At 44.5% G+C, this 23665-nt stretch overlaps 1 protein-coding gene across 1 annotated transcript in view; it reads left to right on the forward strand.

Moving 5' to 3' along the window:
* The first annotated feature begins 6141 nt into the window (after window positions 1-6141).
* The window catches only part of plcg1 (phospholipase C, gamma 1), a 128150-nt gene continuing 110626 nt past the window's right edge, over window positions 6142-23665 (forward strand). The window contains 1 exon segment of the mRNA XM_052031441.1: window positions 6142-7099. Coding sequence (XP_051887401.1) covers window positions 6874-7099 — 226 coding nt within the window. The 5' untranslated portion in view covers window positions 6142-6873.

Consider the following 23665-nt stretch of genomic DNA (forward strand, 5'->3'; position numbering starts at 1 on the left):
TTTCCAGCATCTGCATATTTTTCCAATTTTCATTTTGTTTCTGCTTGTGTTTGTGAATGTGTCTGATTTGAGATTGGGAATGGGGATCATCACCTTCAGCTCTGGTTGAACATTTTAATGAATTGGTAGATCACCATCTTACACCATTGCATTCATGCTGTGAATCTGCTCCCATAAAGCTGTTGGGTAGCTGGTTCAAGGATTTTGACCTTGTGATGTTGGAAGCTGCGTGACTGTCACATCCAAGCAACATTCACTCCTCACTCAATGTCCGTGTGCATCCTGAAGCAGGAGGAAGAATCCAGGTTGAGTTATGTTTTTCTCCCCCTCCCTTCTTGCCCCACTCACCTTAAGGTTGAACATTTGGCACATGGTGATGGGGCTGTAGAAGACAGAGGAAGTTTTAGCCGAATAGGCAGACTGATGGGAGTTTGAGTTGGTATAGCGTAGAAGGAGAAGCAAGGAAACTGTGCTCAATAGAAATACATTGTGCAGCATTCATGAATACCTTCTGAAAATTCTTTGCAGTAGATTGATTGAACCTCTGATTTCTCCAACATCTCACATCTGTCATAACAAGAGTTGCAAGGGTGTAGCGGTTAAATTACTGGGCTGGCTGCCACTGTTCTGATGTATGGTGACACAAGCGGCTGCAGATGCTGGAACCTGGAGCCACAGAAATCCTGCTGGAGGAGCTCAGTGAGTCGAGCAGCATCTGTTGGGGGGGAGGGCACGGGGGGTGGGGGGGGAAGGATCTGTTGATCCGCGTACATGAGTTCACACCCCACCATGACAACTGGGGAGACGAAGTTCAAGAACTTTAATAAATATCTAGTATTTTAAAAAAAATGTTAATCTCAGTAATAGGTGCCATAAAATTATCAAATTGTCATTAGAAGTCCATCTGGTTCACTAATGTCATTCAGTAAAGGAAATTTACACTGCCCTAAAAGTGACTATAGATCCACCCCTGTTGTTGTTTCTTAAATGCCTCCTCAGATCAGAGGCATTTCAGGATGAGTGAGTGCTGGTGTTGCCAGCTTTGCCCAGATCCTGTGAACAACTTAAAAGAAAAGCCAATCCAGGGGTTCAGACTTGTTTTCGGGCAGAGGGAGCAGGAAACAGCCCTGAACACCCCCATGATAATTTGGTTTTCATTCCTGCTTCCACCCCCAAGGTTTAATTTGTTCATAAAATTTGCAAAAGTATAATTCAGGACATTCATATTGGCATTCACAGTCCAAGGTGTACATGACTTATTCCATTTGGTTATGTAATTAGTACTGAATCAGCATAGACATTCTGGTTTGCAGTGCTATATTCTGCATTCTGTTTTCTTTTTACTACCTCAATGTAATTCTGTATGGCATGATCTGTCCGGATGGCACGCAAACAAACTGCATCTCGGTACATGTGACAACAATAAACCACAGAGAGATAGAGCACAGAAACGGTTCCTTCAGCCCATTGACTCGGACTATCAAGGACCCATTTTTACCCTAATCCTACGATGACCCCTTTTATTTCCCCCACATTCCCATCAATTACCTCCCCCCAGATTCTACCACTCGTCTACACACTCAGGACAATTGACAGTGGTAAATTAACCCACCAACCTGCAAGTTTTTGGAATGTGGGAGGAAACCAGAGCACCCAAGGGAAACCCAGGAGCTCATAGGTAAACTCCACACAGACAGCACTGGAGGTCAGGATTGAACCTGGTTGTAGGTCAAAGTCAAGTTTATTGTCACATGCACAAGTCCATGTGTGCACAGGTGCAATGAAAAACTTACTTGCAGCAGCATCACAAGCACATAGCATCAGATACATAGCATTCACAAGAAAAACATAAATTATGCACAATTTTTGCAAGAAAGAACACAGAACACAAAAAAAACAAAGTCCATTGTAGTGCAAAGTGATCAAAGTGGTTATAGTAGTGATTAGGGTTGAGCCAGTTGGTTCAAGAACTGAATAGTTGAAGGGAAGTAGCTGGTGGTGTGGGACTTCAGGCTTCTGTACCTCCTGCCCGACAGTAGCTGAAAGAAGATGGCATGGCCCGGATGGTAGGGATCTTTGATGACGGATGTTGCCTTCTTGAGGAGGCACCTTATGTAGATGCTGCAGATGGTGGGGACTGGGGTCCCTCTGAAGCTGTAAAGCAGCAGCTCCACTTAGCTGTGTCACTCTGTCACCCCAAATCAGTTACTCTTCTTTCCCCAAACATGAATGACTGATAAGTTGGAAAAGTTACGACATGGGCTCTGCCCCTCAATGTCCAGTGACAGGAGGGCTTAAAGTGTAGCCTTACCCCAAAGGGACCTTTGCAACAGCTGTACCAAGGTTCAGTGGAGTTCTGGACCTTGGAATATGCCAGACTGTGACATTTGGCTCGGGACAGCTCCTTGTACTGGAAGACCAGCAAGTCATGGCAGACCAGAAGGCGTCTTTCACCAGACTGATAATCTTCCAATTGCGGCTGATATTTCTCTTGGTGTAGATCCCTGGGAGTGACAAACAGAGCCTGTGTTGTGCCTCTGTTTGGAAAGAACTTCCACAAATACTGCCACATCTCCTTCCAGACCTCTTTATTTTATGCAGGCCTGTGTGCGTGTGTGTTTATATGCAGGTGTGTGTGTGTGTGTATGTGTGTGTATGTGTTTGTGTTTTTATACAGGCCTCTATGTGTGTAGGTCTCAAGTTCAAGTTCATAGGCACACATACACAGGGTACAAATACCATGAAAATTAACTTTTTACAGCAGTGTGTGTGTGTGTGTGTGAGTATGATATTCCATCAAAGGCTTTCTCCTGGACCAAGCTGATGAAAGAAGTGTCCACCCTTTATCCCACACATAGTATGGTATCCCTAAGTAGCAAAATACTATCAGAGATCTTCCTGCTGGGTACGGTCAGGTCCGACCCAGGTGAATCACCAGCCCCAGACCAGACTTGGTTTAATTACCGATGACCTTGGACAGAATCTTTTGATCCTCGTTTCTTCCCTCTCCTCCTTCTGCTTGTAGGTGAAGGTGATGATGCCCTTCCTAGCTGACATGCTGCCAGCTGGAAGAACAGTACCATGCACTTCCAGTGGATTTGGGCTCATCCGGTCCCACAGAACTGGGTACATCTGAGCTGGTGAGCCATTGCTACTGGGAATTCTATTTGCCCAGAAGGGACAGATAGACCCAGTCAAACCATTTAGGATTAATGGTTGGTCCATTCTCCCTCACATGCTCGAGCCATTCCCATATGGTCTAGTGGTTAGGATTCCTGGTTTTCACCCAGGCAGCCCGGGTTTGACTTCCGGTATGGGAATTACACTTTCGGGGCAGCACGGTAGTGTAGCGGTTAGCATAATCCTAGTACAGTGCCAGTCACCCGGGTTCAATTCCAGCTGCTGTCTGTAAGGAGTTTGTACATTCTCCCCGTGTCTGCGTGGGTTTCCTCCGGGTGCTCTGGTTTCCTCCCACATTCCAAAGATGTACAGGTTAGGAGCTGTGGGCATGCTATGTTGGCACCGGAAGAGTGGTGACACTTGCGGGCTGCCCCCAGAACATTCTCAGTAACGCAAAATGGCACATTTCACTGTGTGTTTCGATGAACATGTGACTAATAAATAAATATCTATATCTATACCTAATTTGGATTTAATAGCTAGCAGCATGGAATACAAAAGTAATAGAGTTATACAGCATGCAAACAGGCCTTTTAGTTCACCAAGTCCAACCATCAAGCACCTATTTGCACAAATCCCATTTTATTTCCCCCACATTCCCATCAATTCCTCCCAGATTCTACCACTCACCTCCACATTTGAGGCAATTTATAGTGGCCAATTAATCTAGCAACCCTGGGAAGGAACTGGAGCACCTGGAGGAATCCCACACGGTCACAGGGAAGATGAGCAAACTCCACACAGGCAGCACTGAGGTCAGGGTTGAGCCTGGGTCACTGGAGCTGTGAGGCAGCAGCTTCGACCATCTCAGCCACTGTGCTGCCCACTAAAGAAGTATGTTGTGGCCAGTAGCAGGATTGAGGAGCCATTTCTGGCTCCTATTTCCTACATAGTGATGAATTCATGCAAATCATTGGTCAGGATGCAGTTGAAGTTCTGACCAGTTCTGTAGAATTGAGTCATACAGCACGGAAACAAGCCCTTTGGCCCAACTGGTCCATGCCGACCAAGATGCCCCATCCAAGTCAGTCCCATTTGCCCATGTTTGGCCCATAACCTTCAAAACCTTTCCTATCCATGTATCTGTCCAACTGTCTTTTAAACGTTGTTATTGTACCTGCCTCAAGCACTTCCTCTGACAGCTTGTTCCACATACACACCACCCTTTGTGTAATAATGTTGGCCCTCAAGTTCCTATTAAACCTTTCCCCTTAAACCTATGCCTTCTAGTCCCCAACCCTGGGAAAAAGTGTGCATTCACCCTACCTATGCCCCTCATGACTTTATACACCTCAATAAGATCACCTCTCAGTCTCCTATGCTCTAAGGAATAAAGTCTTAGCCTGCCCAACCTCTCCCTATAACTCAAATCCCTTGAGTTCTTGCAACATCCTGGTAAATCTTTTCTGCACTCTTTCTAGTTTAATAACATCTTTCCTATAACAGGGCGACCAAAACTGAAGTGCTAAAATGTATTCAGTAGAAATAGGCCCACCTAGTCTGTCACAGTGCAAGCCATCTCCCAGTTTCCTTCATCAACCCTTCTTCTCTCCCTCAAGTGTTTATCCACCTAAAATTCACCCAGACGATTTTCCTCACAACTGAATTCCAGGAAAGAAATTTGCCCCGAAATACTGATTGAATTTGTCAGTAATTGTCTCATAAATATGGCACTTGTGCAAGCAAATCTACCTGCAAACAATTTCCTAATCCTAAAGATCCACATCAAGTCACCAGCTCAGCTTCTCCTTTCTGGAGAAAAGGGACTTTTGCCAGCTCCTAATCAATATAACTTCTTAGTCTATGCATTTATTGACCATGAGTTGTATTCTCAGAATCAGGTTAATTATCAATGACATATGGTGTGAAATGTGTTGTTTTGCAGCAGCAGTACAGCGCAAGACATAAAAATCTGTAGATTACAAAAATAGTGCAAAAAAAAGTGAGCTGGTGTTCATGGACTGTTCAGAAATCTGATAACGGAGGGGAAGAAGCTGTTCCTGAATTGTTGAGTGTGGGTCTTCAGGCTCCTGTACCTCCTCCCCAATGGTAGTAACGAGAAGAGGGCATGTCCCGGGTGGTGAGGGTCCTTAATGATGGATGCTGCCTTCTTGAGGTACCACCTCTTGAAGATGACCTCGATGGTGGGGGTGTGGGGTGTGGGGGTGTGGGGGGAGGGGGGTTGTGCCCATGATGGAGCTGGCTGAATGCCCAACCCATTGCCACAACCCTTCTGTATTTAGAGCAACACACAATCTGCTGGAGGAACTCAGCAGGTCGAGCAGCATCCATAGGGGGGGAAGGAATTGCCAACGTTTTGGGTTGAGCCCCTACGTCAATCCTGATGCAGGGTCTAGACCCCAATATGTTGACAATTCCTTTCCCCCCCACAGATGCTGCTCGACCCGCTGAGTTCCTCCAGCAGATTGTGTGTTGCTCTGGATGCCAGCATCTGCCGTCCCTTGTGTCTCCTTTCTGTATTTGCACATTTCTGATCCCAAAGGACATCATCATAAAAATGTTGATAGAAATGAAGGGACTGCAAATGCTCCCTAGGTCAGGCAGCATCGTTGGAGAGAGAAACAGAGTTACTGTATCAGGTCCCTGATGTTTCATCAGAACCTTTCCACACGTTCTTGCATCCCCGATATTCCCACTTTTCCTCTCCACCAACTAAATGCTCAGGAGTGAATGAGCTATGCAATATCAAACAGTCAACTCTTGTGTTTCCCAACCCTTGGTCCGATTTGTAACGCGTCCCAAGTAACAGGGTGCCTTTGTTTACTGGCGTACGTAATGCTCCCAGCGTGGAAAAGTTGTAGTAAATATGCGGCGTGTGGTGTGCCGTGCTGCACTGTATCTCCTCTGCCCTGGCTGCTTCGACTTTGGTCATGCCTCCTTGGTTGATGATGATGACGAGGAGGGAGGAGGGAGGAGGAAGTGGGGGAATTAGCGGCGACTTTGGTTGAGATGTGTTTGCGGTGAAAATCTTGGTGATGCAAGGCCGGGGGACGGCGAGTTCGGAGATGAAGGGGGAAGGGTGTTAAGTCTCGCATTTGTGTGTCCTGGGGCCGTATGGAGTGTGAGTTCGGCCTTTTGAGTAAAATGCAGAGTGCAGGCAATAAAAGCGGCAGTTGGAACGCACCGAGAAGACGAAACCTTTGGAAAGGAAGCAGCTTTTGTTAAACACACTGCATGCAGAACGGAGAAAAAAAATCATCTGAGATTTTCAGCCCGGTAGGTTAGAAGGCAGAAGAATATCAACAAGACGCTACCGTCAACCATAACTTCCGGACTGTCGCATTTTTTAATTGAGAGAGTGGTGCATTTTTTCCCTCTCTCTTCACGATCAATAAACTACAGGGACTGCGAGCGAAATATAAGCAGGAGGGGGGGGGGGGGGGGGGGGGGGGGAAGAAAAGCTGCAAAGGAGAGCGGTGCACGCAACAGCTCCGAGCTTCAAGGCTTTGTGGAGGTTCCTCCCCGCGTCCCTGGAGCGTGAGCCGTGAGACAATAGAAGCTCTGAAATTGACCCTGAAATCTCATTGAGGGGGCGCTTGTCACTCGCCCGAATTCCTTCTCGACCCACCAGTGCTTTTATTTTGCAAATCCTCCCTTTGCATTCAAGGCGCGCACACACACACAAACACACGCGGATTTTTTCCTTTAAACTGTATAGATCTCAGAAGGGACATGGCTGTTGCGGGAGGGTTATTCCACCACGGGATACCACCACTCGACCACGGCATCCAGAACGAAACGCAGATCGCCGAGCTGTGCAGGAGTCTGGAGGTGGGCACCGTTATCACTCTGTATTTCTCCAAGAAGTCGCAGAGACCGGAGAGGAGAACCCTTCAGGTGAAGCTGGAGACCCGGCAGATCATCTGGAGCAGGGGACCCGAAAAAGTGGAAGGAGAAAGTAAGTTGCTCAACCGTTCTGCACGAACATTGAGGGATCCTAACTTTTAGGAAGCGTTTAAACCCAATTTGAAAGAGTTCGCCGAGAGTAAAAAAACAGAAAGTGTTGGAAACACTCAGCAGGTCAGGCAGCATCTGTGGAAAGAGAAACCGTTTACAAAGAACAGATGTCTCAAATTTGGTGAACCAATAGCAAAATAGTATGTGGAAGGGAAACAAAGACAGCAAGTGCCAGAAATGCTCAGCAAGTCAGTCAGCATCTGTGGAGGGAGGAAAGGTTCTGGTCAGTGACCATTCCATTAGAAGGGTTTCAGGCTGAAACGTTTGGCTCTGTATCCCTCTCTGCGCACTGCAATGCAAAAGAATACTTGTGGAAGTTAGGATATTATAAGTGTTGGGCCTGATTGTGCAGTCGTGGGATCCATGGAAGGCTTGGAATTTTTAACAACAATTCCCATATTGTTCCCTATTGCATTGAAGTCCAAGAAGCTTGAAACTCTGATGCCCTTTAGATTTAGCAACGTGATGCAGTAGTTGGATGTATTTAATTTCTGGGTATGGGTTGCACAAGCCTGGATTGTATTTCCTTGAGGGAGTTGAAAGATGATCAAATCGAGGTGCGTAAAACGACTACAAAAGAATTTATTAAACTTGGATCTGAGAAACTCTGTGGTCGGAGAAATGATGACAAGGCGTCGTGATCTTCAAAGTTCGTGAGGCCATTATAGGAGACAAATCAGGAAGCATTATTTTAGAATTATAGTCAGAGCACAGAAACAGGTCCTTTGAGCCACGGAGCCTTTGCCAAACTTCAAACACCCATTAATGTTGATGCGCATCGATCATCCCCACCTTCCTGTCTGCCCTCACAGATTCCACACCTCACCCTGCGCATTAAGTGAGGGGTGACCTCATAGAAGTTTACAAAATCATGAGGGGTTATGGATGAGGTGGACGGTCACAGTCTTTTCCCCAGGGCTGGGGCACAGATACAAGAGGTTAAAAAGGAGACCTGAGAGGTAACTTCTTTACACCGACGGTAGTGAGTACTGGAATGAGCTGCCAGAGGAAGTGGTCGAGGTGGGTACAATTGCAACATTTGGATAGGTACATGGAGGGGAGGGTTATGGGCCAAAAGCAGGCAACTGGGACGAGCAGAGAGGATGCTGTGGTCAGCATGGACCAGTTGGGCTAAAGGGCCTGTTTCTGTGCTGTATTATTCTGAGTCTATGACTCGCCCATCTACCAACCTGCATGTGTTTGGGGTGTGGGAGAAAACCAGAGCACATGGAGGAAACCCACCCAGTTACAAGGAGAAGGTGCAAGCTCAACACAGACGGCACCTGAGGTCAGGATCGAACCTGGGTCACTGGAGCGCCTCTACTTGCTGCACCACTGTGATAGTGGAAACTTTGTCCCAAAATGTATGTGTTATGGGCCAGTTAAAATTTTCTTGACCAGATTTTTATTAGGTGAGCAAGTGATGTGGATCAAGAGCATGTCAATGGGAGTAGAGTTTTGACTGTGAAATGTTTTTTAAAAAAATAGTTTCTATTTATATAGACCCAAGGAATTTTACAGCCAATGAAATGCATTTCAAGTGTAGTCGCAGTTACAATAAGTATACCAGTCTAAGCAGTGATGTGACAGTGACCAAGTAATAGCTGTGATTTTTCAGTGGCACAGAGACTGAGGATAACTCATCTGCTTCACTTTGAAATAATGTCTTTGGATCTCCTGTGTGAGAGAACAGGAAGGAAATACTCATGTCACCAGTGGCACCTCCAATGGTGCAGAATTCTTTCAGAGCAGCAGTGGTGTGTAATCTAGTCTGTTCATTGAGTAATACTTGTATCTACAACCTTTTAGAGGGTGCTACTGACTAAGATGTGGTTGACATCTGCATGGTAACTGAGGGGCTGAATGATTTAATTCTATTGCAGTGTACTGAACCATTTTCCCCTTGCTTCTAATGCATTGCTTAGAATTGGATGGATGAGGCTATATCTTATTTGTACCATTTTGTACAGATTCTTGTTCTTTGGGATTGAGGGTCAGTTGCCCCATGCGACTTTACTGGGTTCTGACGTGCCTGATGAGACTGTTGTGGGAACCACGGACTCACATGGATGGGACAGAAGATGCCTGGCAGGGTGGGTGGCTGGTTTGTGAGGAAGAGTGCTACTTTGACTGCTTCAGCAGGGCTTCTCTGCTATCTGATCCTGTAGAGTACTATTGATCAAGCTGTCTTCAACACAGCTCATTTCAAACCTCACTTCCGATGAAAGTGTCACATACTGAAATGCCGATCTGCCCTTTTCCCTTTACACTCACAGACCTGTGGCTTATATGAAAATTTCTCACATTATTTTTGAATTCCAAAAGGTGTGACTTTTGTTCTTTTCACTTCATTTTAAGTTTTTTTTATTCTGTGATGTGCGTGCCATTGGGAAATCCAATATTTATTGACCATTCTAATTTACCATTGATTTTATTTGCTAGTGCACATCAAAAGGGCCATTAAGAATCACAACCAAAAACAGAAACATTCAGCAGTTCAGGAATCTTTGACGGAATGAGAAACAGAGTTGACATAACAGGTCCAAGACTCTTCTTCCCCGACCTACTGAGTGTTTCTTGCATTTTCTGTTTTTGTTTCCAGCATGTGTTCTTTTTTGATTCCCATCGACAGTTAAAGAGTTGGTCAGATTGATAGGTCTGGAGTTATATCCAGGCCGAAATGGGGAAGGACGGCAGATTTCCCTGCTTATAGTGGAGCAGTTGGATTCTTGCAATGATCTGGTAGTAGCTTTTTATCATGAATTTATTTAGTTTAAGTGGCCAATTTGTCATTGTAGGTTTAGAACTAACTGGATCATTAGCCCAGCGTCTGTGTTATTAATCTATCATGCAACCATATGCTTTATTATGTGCTCCTCCAATACTTTGTGAAAATGAACATGGAATTATATAATAATTAAATAAATGTATATTTTTATTATATTATAATTATATAAACAAATACAAATATAATAATAAAAAATGTAGTTGCTGCATCACCAAATAACCCCCAACACAGCAGTATCTTTTAGCAATCCGAGCACCTTTTCTGATCTGTGCCTTTTTATTCAGTGCTATTCCATTAAGATTGATTTGAATTGAATTGATTTGAAGAGAATTTCCTCTTAATAGAACATGCTTTTTGTATTGTATTGTGTTGTAAGTTCAAGAGAGGAAGGGAGGAGTTTGGAAGAGAGGAGAAGCAGATGATTGTACATGGTAATTGCTATTAAAGTTATGAACACTATAAATCTATCACTAACAATTGATAAAGAAGAACATACAGATAATTTTAAAATTGTGTTTCGAGATTTCAGTATGTGTTTCAATGAGTTACATTTCTCTATCTGTGTCCTGTGTCCTGACATGGAGGAACATAGTGAACAGTGTCTGTCTCGACAGCTAATCTGGAAAACATCTGGGGGTGGCTGTGTTTGCTGCATCCCTGTAAAACACTGACATTAGGAATAAAATTTCCAGTTCTTTAATTAATACATTACAATCTGGGAGAATGTCTGGTTCATGGGGAAATGGCTGTGGCCTATGCTAAAATAGCGAAGTGCCAATATTGGGAACAACTCACATCCACGTTTGTGAGGGAAGGGATCTATAATCAATAATTACTTTTTGGCAAATAAAGAAATCTGCTGTTGACAACAAAGCCCAACTTTTTAATCTTTCCTGCAGTGTGTTTATATTTGTTCTGTTTTAGTCTGCATAAGAATAACATTGAGGAAAATAAACCCAGGGTGACTGAGGCAGGAGTAATTACTGAAGATCTGGAAGATGGCTTCAATTACCTTCCTTTAATGTGTAGCTCACTGTGACACAGTGTGTGCCAAAAAGGCAAATCCCAGGCACAGAGTCTGTGTTTACTTGTCTCTTTATGTAACTAGACTGCCAATTCAATTTGGTTCTTTGTTTGTTGTTAACTGGCCAGTGTAGATGACCCTTAACCATGTGCTACCACCATTTTGAAAAGACTGAAGTCCTTTACACTGTTCGCAATTAGAATAACGTGTACAAGAGTGCAATGCAAATCTTTGCTACTTTTAAAACGTTCTTTTATGCATTGTAGACACTGCTGAAACACAGCGGGCATTTGTTGCAAACACCATCACCACAATTCCCTCCCCAACAGCCCTGGAACTGCACGACTGTGGTGATTGTGTCTGTAATAAATGCTCCCAGTTGATAAGTCTTATCTGGTTCAGGCCAGGTAAAGGTGGCAGATTATTTTTCCTGTAAGATAGTAGTGATCAAGATGGGATTTTACAGCAGTTTGATACTCACACGGTCACCATTATTGATGTTAAGTTTTTATTTCCAGACTATTTTAATAATTGGGGGTGGGTATATCTAAATTAGTAATGTAGACCATTGACCTAGTTAATCTGGTTTGAATTCCAACATAGCAGCTGGAGAATTTCAATTGAAGTAATCAAATCTGAAATAAAAGAACATTTGTTGTTGGTAGTGACCATAAATCTACCAATAAAAACCCATTTGATTCACAGATACCCTTCCGAGGAAGTAAGTCTGGCTTCCTCTTCTTGGGTGACTCCAGATCTTCGATTATGGTCAACTCTTAACTGCACCCTTGTATTTCTGCCTTGTGTAGAAAGAGGCTATTCAGCCCATCAAATCTATGCCAGCTCCCAGAGCAATCCAATCAGGCCCATTCTTCCTATTCTCCACATGTCCATCAATTCTCATCTGATTCTCCTGCTGCCCACCTACATTAAGGGGTAATTTACTGTGGCCAATTAACCTACCCAGTGTGGGAGGAAACCAGAGCACCTGGGGGAAGTGTGCCTGTTACAGGGAGAACGTGCAAACACCTCACAGTCAGCAGGGGAGCTCCTTCGGCAGGTAGAAATGGACACTTAACGAAGTCTTTCCATGCACATAAATCGGTTGTATTTGCCTTCTCCATCTGCTGTTTGGGGGGTGGGGGGGAAGGCATTCAAACTTGCATCTTCGTCACTAGTCCTGGCCTCTGGACACTGGTCCAACAACTTAACCACAGTGCTACTGAACTGAACAAATCCTGTGCTGTTAGCAATTGCTTTAAAAAAAGGTCTCATTGTTAAATTTTATGGACTTTTCTTTGTAATCTGTTCAAAGCAATGTTGACCTTTTGGAACCTGGTCTGGTCAGTTTCTGTCAATGGCTCATTTGGTTCAGAACAGCAAATACTAGAAGCCCAGTTCACTCTTGGAAGGAGGTTGCAAAGCTAAAGAGGGGCAAACCTTGGAAAGATTTGGGTGTAATAAGAATATCAGATTAGAGGCAAAGGGATGCATTTTGAACAGCCAGCAGTCTGTGCTAAAGTGGTTAAAGTACTACAAGTTGAGATGCATCATTGTTCTGGATGAGCCGAGGTGTATGGTGGGTGGGTACCACTCAGTAGAACATTGAAGTGGTTGAGTATGGACGTGTCAAAAGCTTGACAAATAATTGCAATAAAGGGCGAGCGTGGGTTGGGGAATGTATATATTTGAAGCAGTTGTGTGATGCCATTTTTGGGCTTGAGGGTGTCAAGGGAACTGAATTCCAATCAGTAGAGTCATTATTGTGAGTATGATTCAGCAACTCCTGTGCACATGGATTTATCTTGTTTTCTGCCAGCCTCCTACGACCTTTCCTGGCTGATTATGTCATCCAATAAATAAAAAAATATTAAATGTATGGAGGCGGAGAAGTGCTGTTTAATATTTATTATAGATGTATGTAACTGACCTGTCATTGAGCCTTTTAGTAGTGGGCTGACTATGAGGTGACATTGGATTGGCCATTCCTATCTGTGCATGGCCTGACTTGTTCGGTGGGCGTGAGTTGAAGTCCTGGCGTTTCTGCAGACGTTGCAAATCAAAGGAGGAAGCTGCTTCCTGGAAATGGAGATGTTTAGTTTTAATTTGTTTTTCAGTCTATGTTTCCTCAGTCTCTGGCTGGTGAATGTCACTGCCAAGACCATCTCTGGTACTGATTGTCGCAAGAAGGTTCCGGGAGGCTGTCTCCTTTCAGTCGTCCTGATGATGTGGACATTGGTGGTGAGATCACCACTGGATCCCCCATCCCTCATAACGTGACAAATCAGCTGAGTTGTTTGCTGCTCCACTTCTGGGGCCACTTAAGAGTGAATGTGACTGTAGTCACATATGTGGCCACACCAATAAAGAACAACAGTTTTTTTATTACACAATAAGTTGGCGTTTGCCAAAACACCATTTAGGTCTGACCGTTGATCCTTTGAGCTGATTTTTGTAAAATATTATTCCTGATTCTTTCCCTTGATTTATAAAAGCGATGGACAATGTTTAGTGAAGTGGAAATTTGTAAATGGAAAAGGTTGGGGTGAAATGCCTTATAGGTATTTCAGTAATGGGCAGTGAGTACCACGCTGTTCATTAGAGTGAAAAATACACTGAAGAGTCAAAATTCATAAATCGAACATTCGTAAATCTAGGAATACCTGAATCTTCTCTCTTGGATTATGTTGGCCACTCTTGAGGTGAATAGGTAATGGCTTTTGTTGACCTGACTTTGTCAGCATCTAGTTTTAAGCAGGCAAGGAATAGGTCATGATTAAGAACAACAGTGTTTGCCTGATGATATTCCTTCTCTCACACACCTGCTTCCCCAAGAACCCTGTTCTTAGAGCACTGAAATCTCGCTGTGGCTTCAGATGAATTAGAAAATTACTTGGACGCAGAAGGAGGCCACTCAGTGTATTAACTCTGTGCTAGCTCCTACGAGGGCTCTCCTATCAGTCCCATTCCTCACTTTTTCCCTATAGCCCCACACATTACTTTTCCTTGGGTGTTTATCCATTTCTTTTTTTGAAAGCCCTGATTGATTCTGTTTTCAACATAACTGCTCTTGCATGGGCACATTCCTTCCTTGCATTTCCCCACTGCCTTTTCCTTTGCTGTAAGTGTTGCCCTTGGTCCTCGAACCATTGGCTAATGGGATAGATGGAGGAAAGTGCTCCCATCTAAACCAGTCATGATCTATCCACTATCCTCTCAATCTTTCTTTGCTCCAAGGAGAACAACCTCAGTTTCTCCAACCTAACCTCAGAGATGGAAAAGACTAACACCTTTAGATTTGAATATGGGACTTCATGGGTGCATGTAGTTTAGGAGCATGAAGCACCGTGCTTACCCACAGCCCTAATCTGATGAGTGGCATTTCTATAATTCTATAGACAGGGTAGTGAAAAAGGCTTTTGGCACGCTGGCCTTCATCAGTCAGGGCATTGAGTATAAAATTTGGGAGTTTGTGGTGCGGTTGTACAAGATGATAGGCCACACTTGGAGTATTGTGTTCAGTTTTGGTCACCCTGCTTTAGGAAAGATGTTATTAAACTCGAAAGAGTATAGAAAAGACTTACAAGGATGTTGCAGGAACTCAAGGGACTTCAGTTACAGGGAGAGGTTAGGACTTTATTCCTTAGAGTGTAGGAGACTGAGAGGTGATCTTATAGAGGTGTATAAAAATCATGAGGGGCATAGATAGGATCAATATACACAGTCTTTTTCCCAGGGTTGAGGACTAGAAGGCATAGGTTTAAGGGGAAAGATCTAATAGGAACTTGAGGGGCAACCTTATTACACAAGGGGTAGTATGTATGTGGAACGAGCTGTCAGAGGAAGTTGTTGAGGCAGGTACAATAACAACATTTAAAAGACAGTTGGGCAGGTACATGGATAGGAAAGGTTTAGAAGATTATGGGCCAAACGCCGCCAAATAGGACGAGCTTGGATGGGGCATCTTGGTCAGCATGGACGAGTTGGGCTGAAGGGCCTGTTTCTGTGCTATATGACTCAGTAACTGTGTTCTTTAGGATGTTAAGATTTTTGGGTGGATTGTTCTGCTGTATGAGGTTGACTATCCTTTTGTATCAGTCAAACATGTGACTCCAGTCACTCACTGACAAAAGCCAGATGAGGACAAGTCAGCAGATCTCATCTGACGGGCCAAGTTGAATTAGTTGGATTCAGTATAACAACACAGCAGCTCCAAAACTTCTGCAGTACTGCATGCAGTTCTGGTGTCCTCGCTTGAGAAAAGATATACTAGCTTTAGAGGTGATGCAGAGGTGGTTCACTGGATTGGTTCCATGGATGAGGGGGTTAGCCTATGAGGAGAGACTGAGTTGCCTGGGACTATGCTCGCTGGAATTCAGAAGAATGAGAGGGGATCTTATAGAAGCATATAAAACTATGAAAGGGATAGATAAGATAGAAACAGGAAAGTTGTTTCCACTGGTGGGTGAGACTAGAATGAGGGGACATAGCCTCAAGATTCGGGGGAGTAGATTTAGGATGGAGATGAGGAGGAACTGCTTTTCCCAGAGAGTAGTGAATCTGTGGCATTCTCTGCCCAGGGAAGCAGTGGAGGCTACCTCATTAGATTTCTTTAAGACACAGCTAGATAGATTTTTGCATAGTAGGGGAGTTAAGGGTTATGGGGAAAAGGCAGGTAGGTGGATCTGAAGGAAACAAAGGACTGCAGATGCTGGAATCTAGATGAAAAACACGATGATGCTGGAGGGTCTCAGCAGGCCAGGCAGCATCCGTGGAGAAAAGCAGGCGGTCAACGTTTCGGGTCAGGACACTTCTTCAAGACTGAAAATAGGAAAAGGGGGAAGCCCGATATATAGGAGGGAAAAGCAGAGCAGTGATAGGTGGACAAAAGAGGGGAGGCAGGGTGGGCACAGGGTGGTGATAGGTAGATGCAGGTAAGAGATAGCGATAGGCAGGTGCGGGGGAGGAGGGGAGAGCAGATCCACTGGGGGAGGGGTCAAAGGTAAGGAGATAAAAAAGGGGGGTAGAAAAAAAGAGAGAGGCTAGGAAAGGGAAGAAAAGAAGAGGCGTGGTTAGGTGGGGGGTTGTGGGGAAGGGGTGTGGGGATTACTTAAAATGGGAGAATTCAATATTCATGCCGTTAGGCTGCAAGGTTCCAAGACGGAAAATGAGGTGCTGTTCCTCCAGGCAATGGAGGAGGCCGAGGACTGACATATCAGTGATGGAGTGGGAGGGGGAGTTGAAGTGACTGGCAACGTTGAATTCTCCCACTGTAAGTACATGGGGGGCGGGGGGGGCTGACGGCAGACCAAGCCTCTAGCCTCAGGAATGGGGCTGACAAGGAGCAGAGATGGAAATAACTGCCCAGAACCCAACTTTCACCTGGCCACGTGAGTGGTGAACTTCGCTGTGCCACCCTTGGAACGAAGCCAGGCGTCATTGGACGTGTGCCATTGCTGGGGGCAGTTTGAAGGTGTTCCAATGGGACCAATATGCTAGGCTGGGAAAGGATGGTTAATTTCTAAAACCCACCTGCAGCCAAAGCTTGGATGAGATAGGTGGAGAAAACAGAAATCATACCATTTCTCATATTTTTGTCTGACATGGAAGGAGGCCATTTGGCCCATCGAGCATCTTCCAGCTCTCTGATCAATCCCCATTCTCCCACTTCCTGTAAGCTATTCTTTCTTGTGTCCATTAACTCCACCCAGATTCTACCATCCATCTGGACACTAGGATCAATATACAGCAGCCAGTTAACCTTCCAACCTGCATGTTTTTGGGATGTGAGAGGAAACCAAGTACCTGGAAGAAACCCGTGCAGCCACAGGGAGAACGTGTAAACTCCACGCAGACAGCACCAGAGGTCAGGATCGAACCTGGGGTTGCTGGAGCTGTGAGGCTTGTGTGGAGTATAACCACCAGCACTGACTAGTTGAGCCAAATGGTCTGTTTCTGTGCTGCAATTCTCTGTTGACACAAACCAGCATGGAGCTGGCAATCCTAAACTCACGTGCCGACCCTGAGCTGGCAGTGTGGGTGTTTGTAGGTAATGGGCAGATGGAGTGGGTTGGAGGGGAAAGAAACAAGGTAATGAGGGGAGAGGGTGGGTGTAAGAAGAACTGGGTAGATGGAGGTGGTTTCTGATGCACTGATGTGAATGTTTGTGCTTGGTTGCTGCCTGATCTGTCTAACATTTAGAAATTGAAGTGGAATAACAAAAACTGTGTCTGCCGTGACTGAGTAGCAGTGCAGGATTGTTTTACAGGGGGTTGCATACATAGAAATAGGCCATTTGGCCAACCAGACCAAACCGGTATTTATGTGACACTCAAGGCATCTGACCCTGTGTTCCCTTCCTCCACTCACATGCTTGTCTAACCTTCAAATAAATGTACCAATACAACAACCACTTCCAGAAGAAGCAATATCCACATTCTCACCGTTCTTGATTTTAAAGATATCTGTTAGGACATCCTTGGATTTTTTTGCAACAGGGAAGAGACCTAGTATCCTCCGCCATTCTGAAAGAGACAGAGCAGGAATGGGTCTGTAGGCCCCTCTCGTGTGCTCCATCATTCAGTTTGATCAGAGCTGATCCAATCTTGGCCTCAACGGCTCTTTCATGCTTCTCCCCAAAGCCCTCAACTCCCTTGTTAGTAGTTCAGGTATCTGTAGTGTCCGCCTTGAGTATATTCAGTGTTTTGGACTCCCCACCTCTTGGGTAGAGAATTCCAAAGACTGAGAGAGTCTCCCTCCAGCACTTAAATGGGTAACTGCTTTGTGATAAGACTATTGAACAGTTCCCTTGTACGATGAGATGGACTTTGACCTCACGATCTACCTTGTTGTGACCTTGCACCTTACTGCACTGCACTTTCTCTGTAGCTGTGACACTTTACTCTGTACTGTTATTGTTTTTACCTGCACTACATCAATGCACTCTGTACTAACTCAATGTAACCGCACTGTGTAATGAATTGACCTGTACAATCAGTATGCAAGACAAGTTTTTCACTGTACCTCGGTACAAGTGACAATAATAAACCAACACCAATATACCCCTACCAGGTGAAATATCTCAGAATCCACATGGTCAGTCCCGCTCAGAGCGTTTTATGTTTCAGTAAGATCACCCCTCTCTCTTCCGTACCCCAGTGAATAAAGGCCCTTCCTGTTCAACCTTTCTTTATCTGTCAACCATTTCATCCCAGGAATCCACTTTGTGTGGCTTCTCTGCACTGTTTCCAATGGTGTATCCTTCCTTTAGTATGCAGAGCAAAACGGCATGAATAATCCAGTTGCAGTCCCACCAGTGCTCTACAGAGTTGCCCAAAACATCTTGATTGTTCTACTCCACACCCCTTGCAATAAAAACCAATGTTCCTGAAATATTCTTCCTAATTAGGAAAGAATTCCTTCCTAATTAGTCAGGAAAGTTATTTCCACTGGTAGGTGAGACTAGAACTAGGGGACATAACCTCAAGGTTCAGGGGAGTAGATTTAGAATGGAGATGAGGAGGAGATGCTTTTCCCAGAGAGGAGTGAATCTGTGGCATTCTCTGCCCAGGGAAGCAGCAGAGGCTACCTCACTAAATATCTTTAAGGTACAGTTAGATAGATTCTTATATGGTAGGGGAATTAAGGGTTCTGGGGAAGAGGCAGGTAGGTGGATCTGAGAGAAACAAAGGACTGCAGAGAGTAGTGAATCTGAGGAATTCTCTGCCCAAAGCATCAGTGGAGGCTACCTCATTAAATATATTTAAGACACAGTTTAGATTTTTGCATAGTAGGGGAATTAAGGGTTATGGGGAAAAGGCAGGTAGGTGGATCTGAGTCCATGGTCAGATCAGCAATGATCTTATTGAATGGTGGAGCAGGCTTGTCGGGCCAGAATGCGGACTCCTGCTCTTATTTCTTATGTAATCCCCTGCTGTACCTCCATGCCATTTCTTTGTGTTTCTGGATCAGGAGCCCCAGCTCCTGTCTCATCACAACACTTTGTCCTCTCGCTCTATTTAAATAATTATTTACGTCATCATTCTTCTTTCCAAAGTGGTTAAGTTCACACTTCCCACATTGTACTTCATCAGCCAACTTCTTTCCCACTCACTTAACCTATCTATATCCCCTTACCACATTCTTGGTGTCCTCCTGACAATTCACTAACCCACTGTGTATATCATCAGCAAATTTGATCCCTTCATTCAAATCAGCAGTACAGATTAGGTTATAAGTAATTGAAATTCCTGTGGCACCCCACTAGTTAGTGATTCCAGTCCAAAATCACCCATTTGTTCTGACTTCTGTTTCTATGAATTTTCTCTGCATCCTCTCCACTGGCTCTGTACAAGTTCTGTAGACTAAATGTGGTCTAACCAAGATTCAGTACAGGTTGAGCATAACATTCCTGCTTTTCAGTTTTCTCTCTCTCTCTCTCTCTCTCTCTCTCTCTCTCTCTCTCTCTCTCTCTCTCTCTCTCTCTCTCTCTCTCCCTCCCTCTCCCGCCCCCTCCCCCCCCTCTCTCTCTGGAAATAAATGTTTGCTTGTTTTTATGAACTTACTAACCTGTGACCCAACCTATGGTGACTGGTGTGTTTGTATTCTGAGACCTCTACCCTTCCTAGATTCACACCTTCCGAGTAATAGAAAAAAACCTTTCTATACTTCTTATCAGAATGTGCTGCCTAGCATTTATCTTCATTTAATACAGATGGGATTGGTTTAGATTGGCATCAAGGTCAGCCCACACATGATGGGCTGAAGGGCCTGTTCCTGTGGTGCACTGTTCTGTGTTCTAATTATTTGTCCATTCTGTAAGATTATTAATATTGGTACGCAGGGATTCAAGCTGAGAAAGAAATACCACAGAGTCCTTCAGCCCAACAAGTATGTATCAGTCATCAGACACCCATTTACACTAATCTCATTTTATTCTCTTCATATTCCTGGCAACTCCCCCCAGATTCTACACATCTGGGGCAATTTACAGTTTACATCTTTGGGATGTGGGAGGAAACCGGAGCACCCCGAGGAAACCAACGCAGTCATAGGAAGTATGTGCAACTCCACATGGAGAGTACCAGAGGCCAGACAAAGTGTTCCGATGAAGGGTCTCCCAACTGAAGTGTTAACTGTTTCTCCTTCCACAGATGCTGCCTGACCTATTGAGTGTTTTCAGCATTTTCTGCTTTCGTGCCAGAGATGAGGATTGGACCCACATCAATGGAGCTTTGAGGCAGCAGCTCTAAACCTGCACTGTTGTCCTACCAAAGAAAACATTCTGTTCTCTGTAAATCTAACCTGGAGTTAAATTATCTGAGCCATGAACATGCAGCTTACAACACCTGACCTCTGCCTTGGTGCAGCAGTGTGGCGTACCTGTTGATCAGCAGCAGGGTCTTAGAGCTGGAACATCAGCTCTGTTTCTCTTCCCACAGATGCAGCCTGACCTGCTGAGTATTTCCAGCATTTTCTGTTTCTGTATCACCATCTGCTATCGGTGCATGAAGTGGAAACATCAACGAAAGGCCAACACCCTGAAATATTCCTTTCTCCACAGATGCTGCCTGACCCACTGAGTGTTCTCCGACTTTTTCTATTTCATCACTGTTCTCGTTCTGGTCCTGCACTCTGTGTGTAGTTTATTGGGTTTTGATGCATTTCTTGGTCCAATACGTTTCTAGCTATCGCTGAATAAATGGGTGCATGGACAGCAGCCACCAGCTTGGAACTGTCTGCTGGTCAAATTCATTACCTTTGCAGAAAGAAAACTAAAGTTAAAAGAAACCCACCTTCACCCCTGAAAATTACGCAAGGGGATGTTTAAAAGCTTCCTGCTCTTGTGTAGGCGAGCAGTCCTTTCAAAGGTTGCAGTTTGTTGGTGAGCTAGACCTTGGTTACGAGTGGAAACAGGCTTGGTGTTACGCATAAAAGTTCCCCCTGACACTGGAGGAAATGGAATGAAGGGTCCTTGCTCTCCATGTTAAGCTGTTCTTTTCTGAGAAGCTGGATACAGAGCCAAGTGTGTCAGCAAACCCGTTACAGTAGAAATAATGAAGGAGTTGATTGAGTGGCTAACAGTACCAAGACGCATGCTGCAATGGTATTGGTACCATTTCATTAAATGCTTACCATCCCTGCTTTGCCCCTAGTGTATATTTGGTGAACATTTCTAGCATTTCCCCTTCTTTTGAGACTCTCAGCTCTAATGCAATATTTGCTGTTGGATTAAATGACTTGGTCACGGTTGTGTACTTTAAGCAATATCAAAGTACTGCATTCAGGTCAGTGCCCAAAAGCGAGATCCCCTATGTGGACAGTGTATCTGCCTAGACCACAATTTCCCAGTATAGTCACCATCCTATTTCTTGTACAATGCAGTGAAGGTTATAATCACAAGGCTGCCCAATGCTGTCTATCACCATCTATTTGCGAATAGTGTCAGAGTGAGAGAAGATATCAGAAACTGCACCTGTAATCTTGCGATCTAATCTGCATCATTGAATATTAAAAACTAAGTTGCCTAAATGATAGAAAATGAAGGTTTCAATGGGAATGTAGCTGAATGGATCATAGTGCTGGCCAAGAGAACTACAAGCTAAATCGAAGAAGTTTTCTTTGGATATGTGTTGTGGTTAATTTCCATTGGTTGGATGACTCTACTGTGACTACAAGGGAATGATAATGGCTTTCAGAGATACCTGACCATGAATCATGCAAAACAAGAGCATGATTGAAAGAGATTGACAGGCTCGTGGGGAGGCAGGTGTATCTCAGCGCAGAAGAGTGCAAGGAAAACTGAGAAAGGCTATTTAGCAAGACATGGAATGAGTTGGGAGTTGGTCTCATCTTCTAACCCACCCTGCAAGGTGAAACTCACAAACACACGGACAGAAACTCACCTCTTTTCAAAGGTCCCGCTCCAAATCTCACTCCAACTCCCGACTCACTAGTCGGGGTATTGAGTTCAAGAGCCGCGAGGTAATGTTGCAGCTCTAGAGAACTCTGATTAGACCACACTTGGAGTATTGTGTTCAGTTCTGGTCGCCTCATTATAGGAAGGATGTGGACACTTTAGATATGGTGCAGAGGAGATTTACAAGGATGCTGCCTGGATTGGAGAGCATGTCTTATGAGGATAGGCTGAGTGAGCTAGGGCTTTTTTCTTTGGAGAGAAGAAGGATGGAGGTGACTTGATAGAGGTGTACAAGATGATAAGAGGCATAGATCGAGTGGACAGTCAGAGACTTTTTCTCAGGGCAAAAATGGCTAACATGAGGGGGCATAATTTTAAGGTGATTGGAGGAAGGTACAAGGGGGATGTCAGAGGTAAGTTTTTTTACACACAGAGTGGTGGGTGCATGGCACTGAGGGCAGAGGTTGTGGGGGCAGATACATTAGGGACATTTAAGGGACTCTTAGACACATGAATGATAGAAAAATAAGGGTTAGATAGATCTTAGAGCAGGATAAAATGTCGGCCCAACATTGTGGGCTGAAGGGCCTGTACTGTGCAGTAATGTTCTATGTTCTAATGGAGGAAAGTGGTTGTAGCCAAATAGATCCTTAATTGTGAAATTCAAGCTGAAAAGTCCTTAACTTCCAGATTATAAAGTGACTCGTTAAATATAAAGTCAAGGAAGTGACTTGACTTGTGAAATGGCTTTGGTTAGGTCATAGTTGGCACAGGTTGCGTGCCTGTTATAGGATGCATTTAATATTGTGGCAATCTACATTTCCGCTGGCTGAATCCAGGGTGTATCCCTTCCTGCTTCTCTTTAAGCCCACTCCTGCAGCTCTGTGGAACTAATCTGCTTGATGCCCCTTCTATCTGAACTAAAATAGCGAGTTGGTCTCCAGCAGTGTGTCTCTTCTTGCCTGCCAGAATTCTTACCCCCGAAGTATCTTTCCTTCATGAGATCAGCTGTGGGTACTTGAACCAGTTTCTAGAGGCATTCTCACCACATTCATCTCTTCTCCTCAAGACCTTGCTTGTCTGTCCAAAGTAAATTGGTTTATTATTGTCACATGTACTGAGGTACAGTGGAAAACTTTGTTTTGCATGCCATCCATACAGATCATTTCATCACATCAGTACATGAAATTAATAACAGAATGCAGAATAAAGTGTTACAGAGAAAGTGCAGTGCAGGTAGACAGTAAGGTGCAAGGGCCATGACGAGGTAGATTGTGATATCTTAACATACGAGAGGTCCTTTCTATAGTCTTATAACAGCGGGATAGAAACTGTTGAACCTGGTGGTACGTGATTTCAGGCTTTTGTATCTTCTGCCCGATAGGACGGGGGAGAAGAGAGAATGTCTGGGGTGGGAGGGGTCTTTGATTATGTTGGCTGCTTTATCGAGCAGGAGGTTGGGGAGGTTAGCTCAATTACTCTATCGATACTGCAAAGGCACAGCAGGTCAAATGGCTTCCTCCTGTGCTCTTGAGATTCTAACGTGTAAAGACTTTCTTCACCTGAACAGTTGGGGCACCAGTATCATTGATCCAGCGACCCCACCTCACCAACCACATCCTGGAGCTCAGCTGGGGTGTGGAATCATGATAAAACCAGAACTGAGCTCAGTGTCTGATGTCACTGTGGCTGTTTATTTCCATCTTCCGAAAAGAATGTTTGCCTCATTTTTTTACTGAAACACGTTCGCTCATTTCTTCCTTTACCCCCTCTGCGT

Source organism: Pristis pectinata, chromosome 16 (genome assembly GCF_009764475.1).
Source record: "Pristis pectinata isolate sPriPec2 chromosome 16, sPriPec2.1.pri, whole genome shotgun sequence".
Classification (NCBI taxonomy): Eukaryota; Metazoa; Chordata; class Chondrichthyes; order Rhinopristiformes; family Pristidae; genus Pristis; species Pristis pectinata.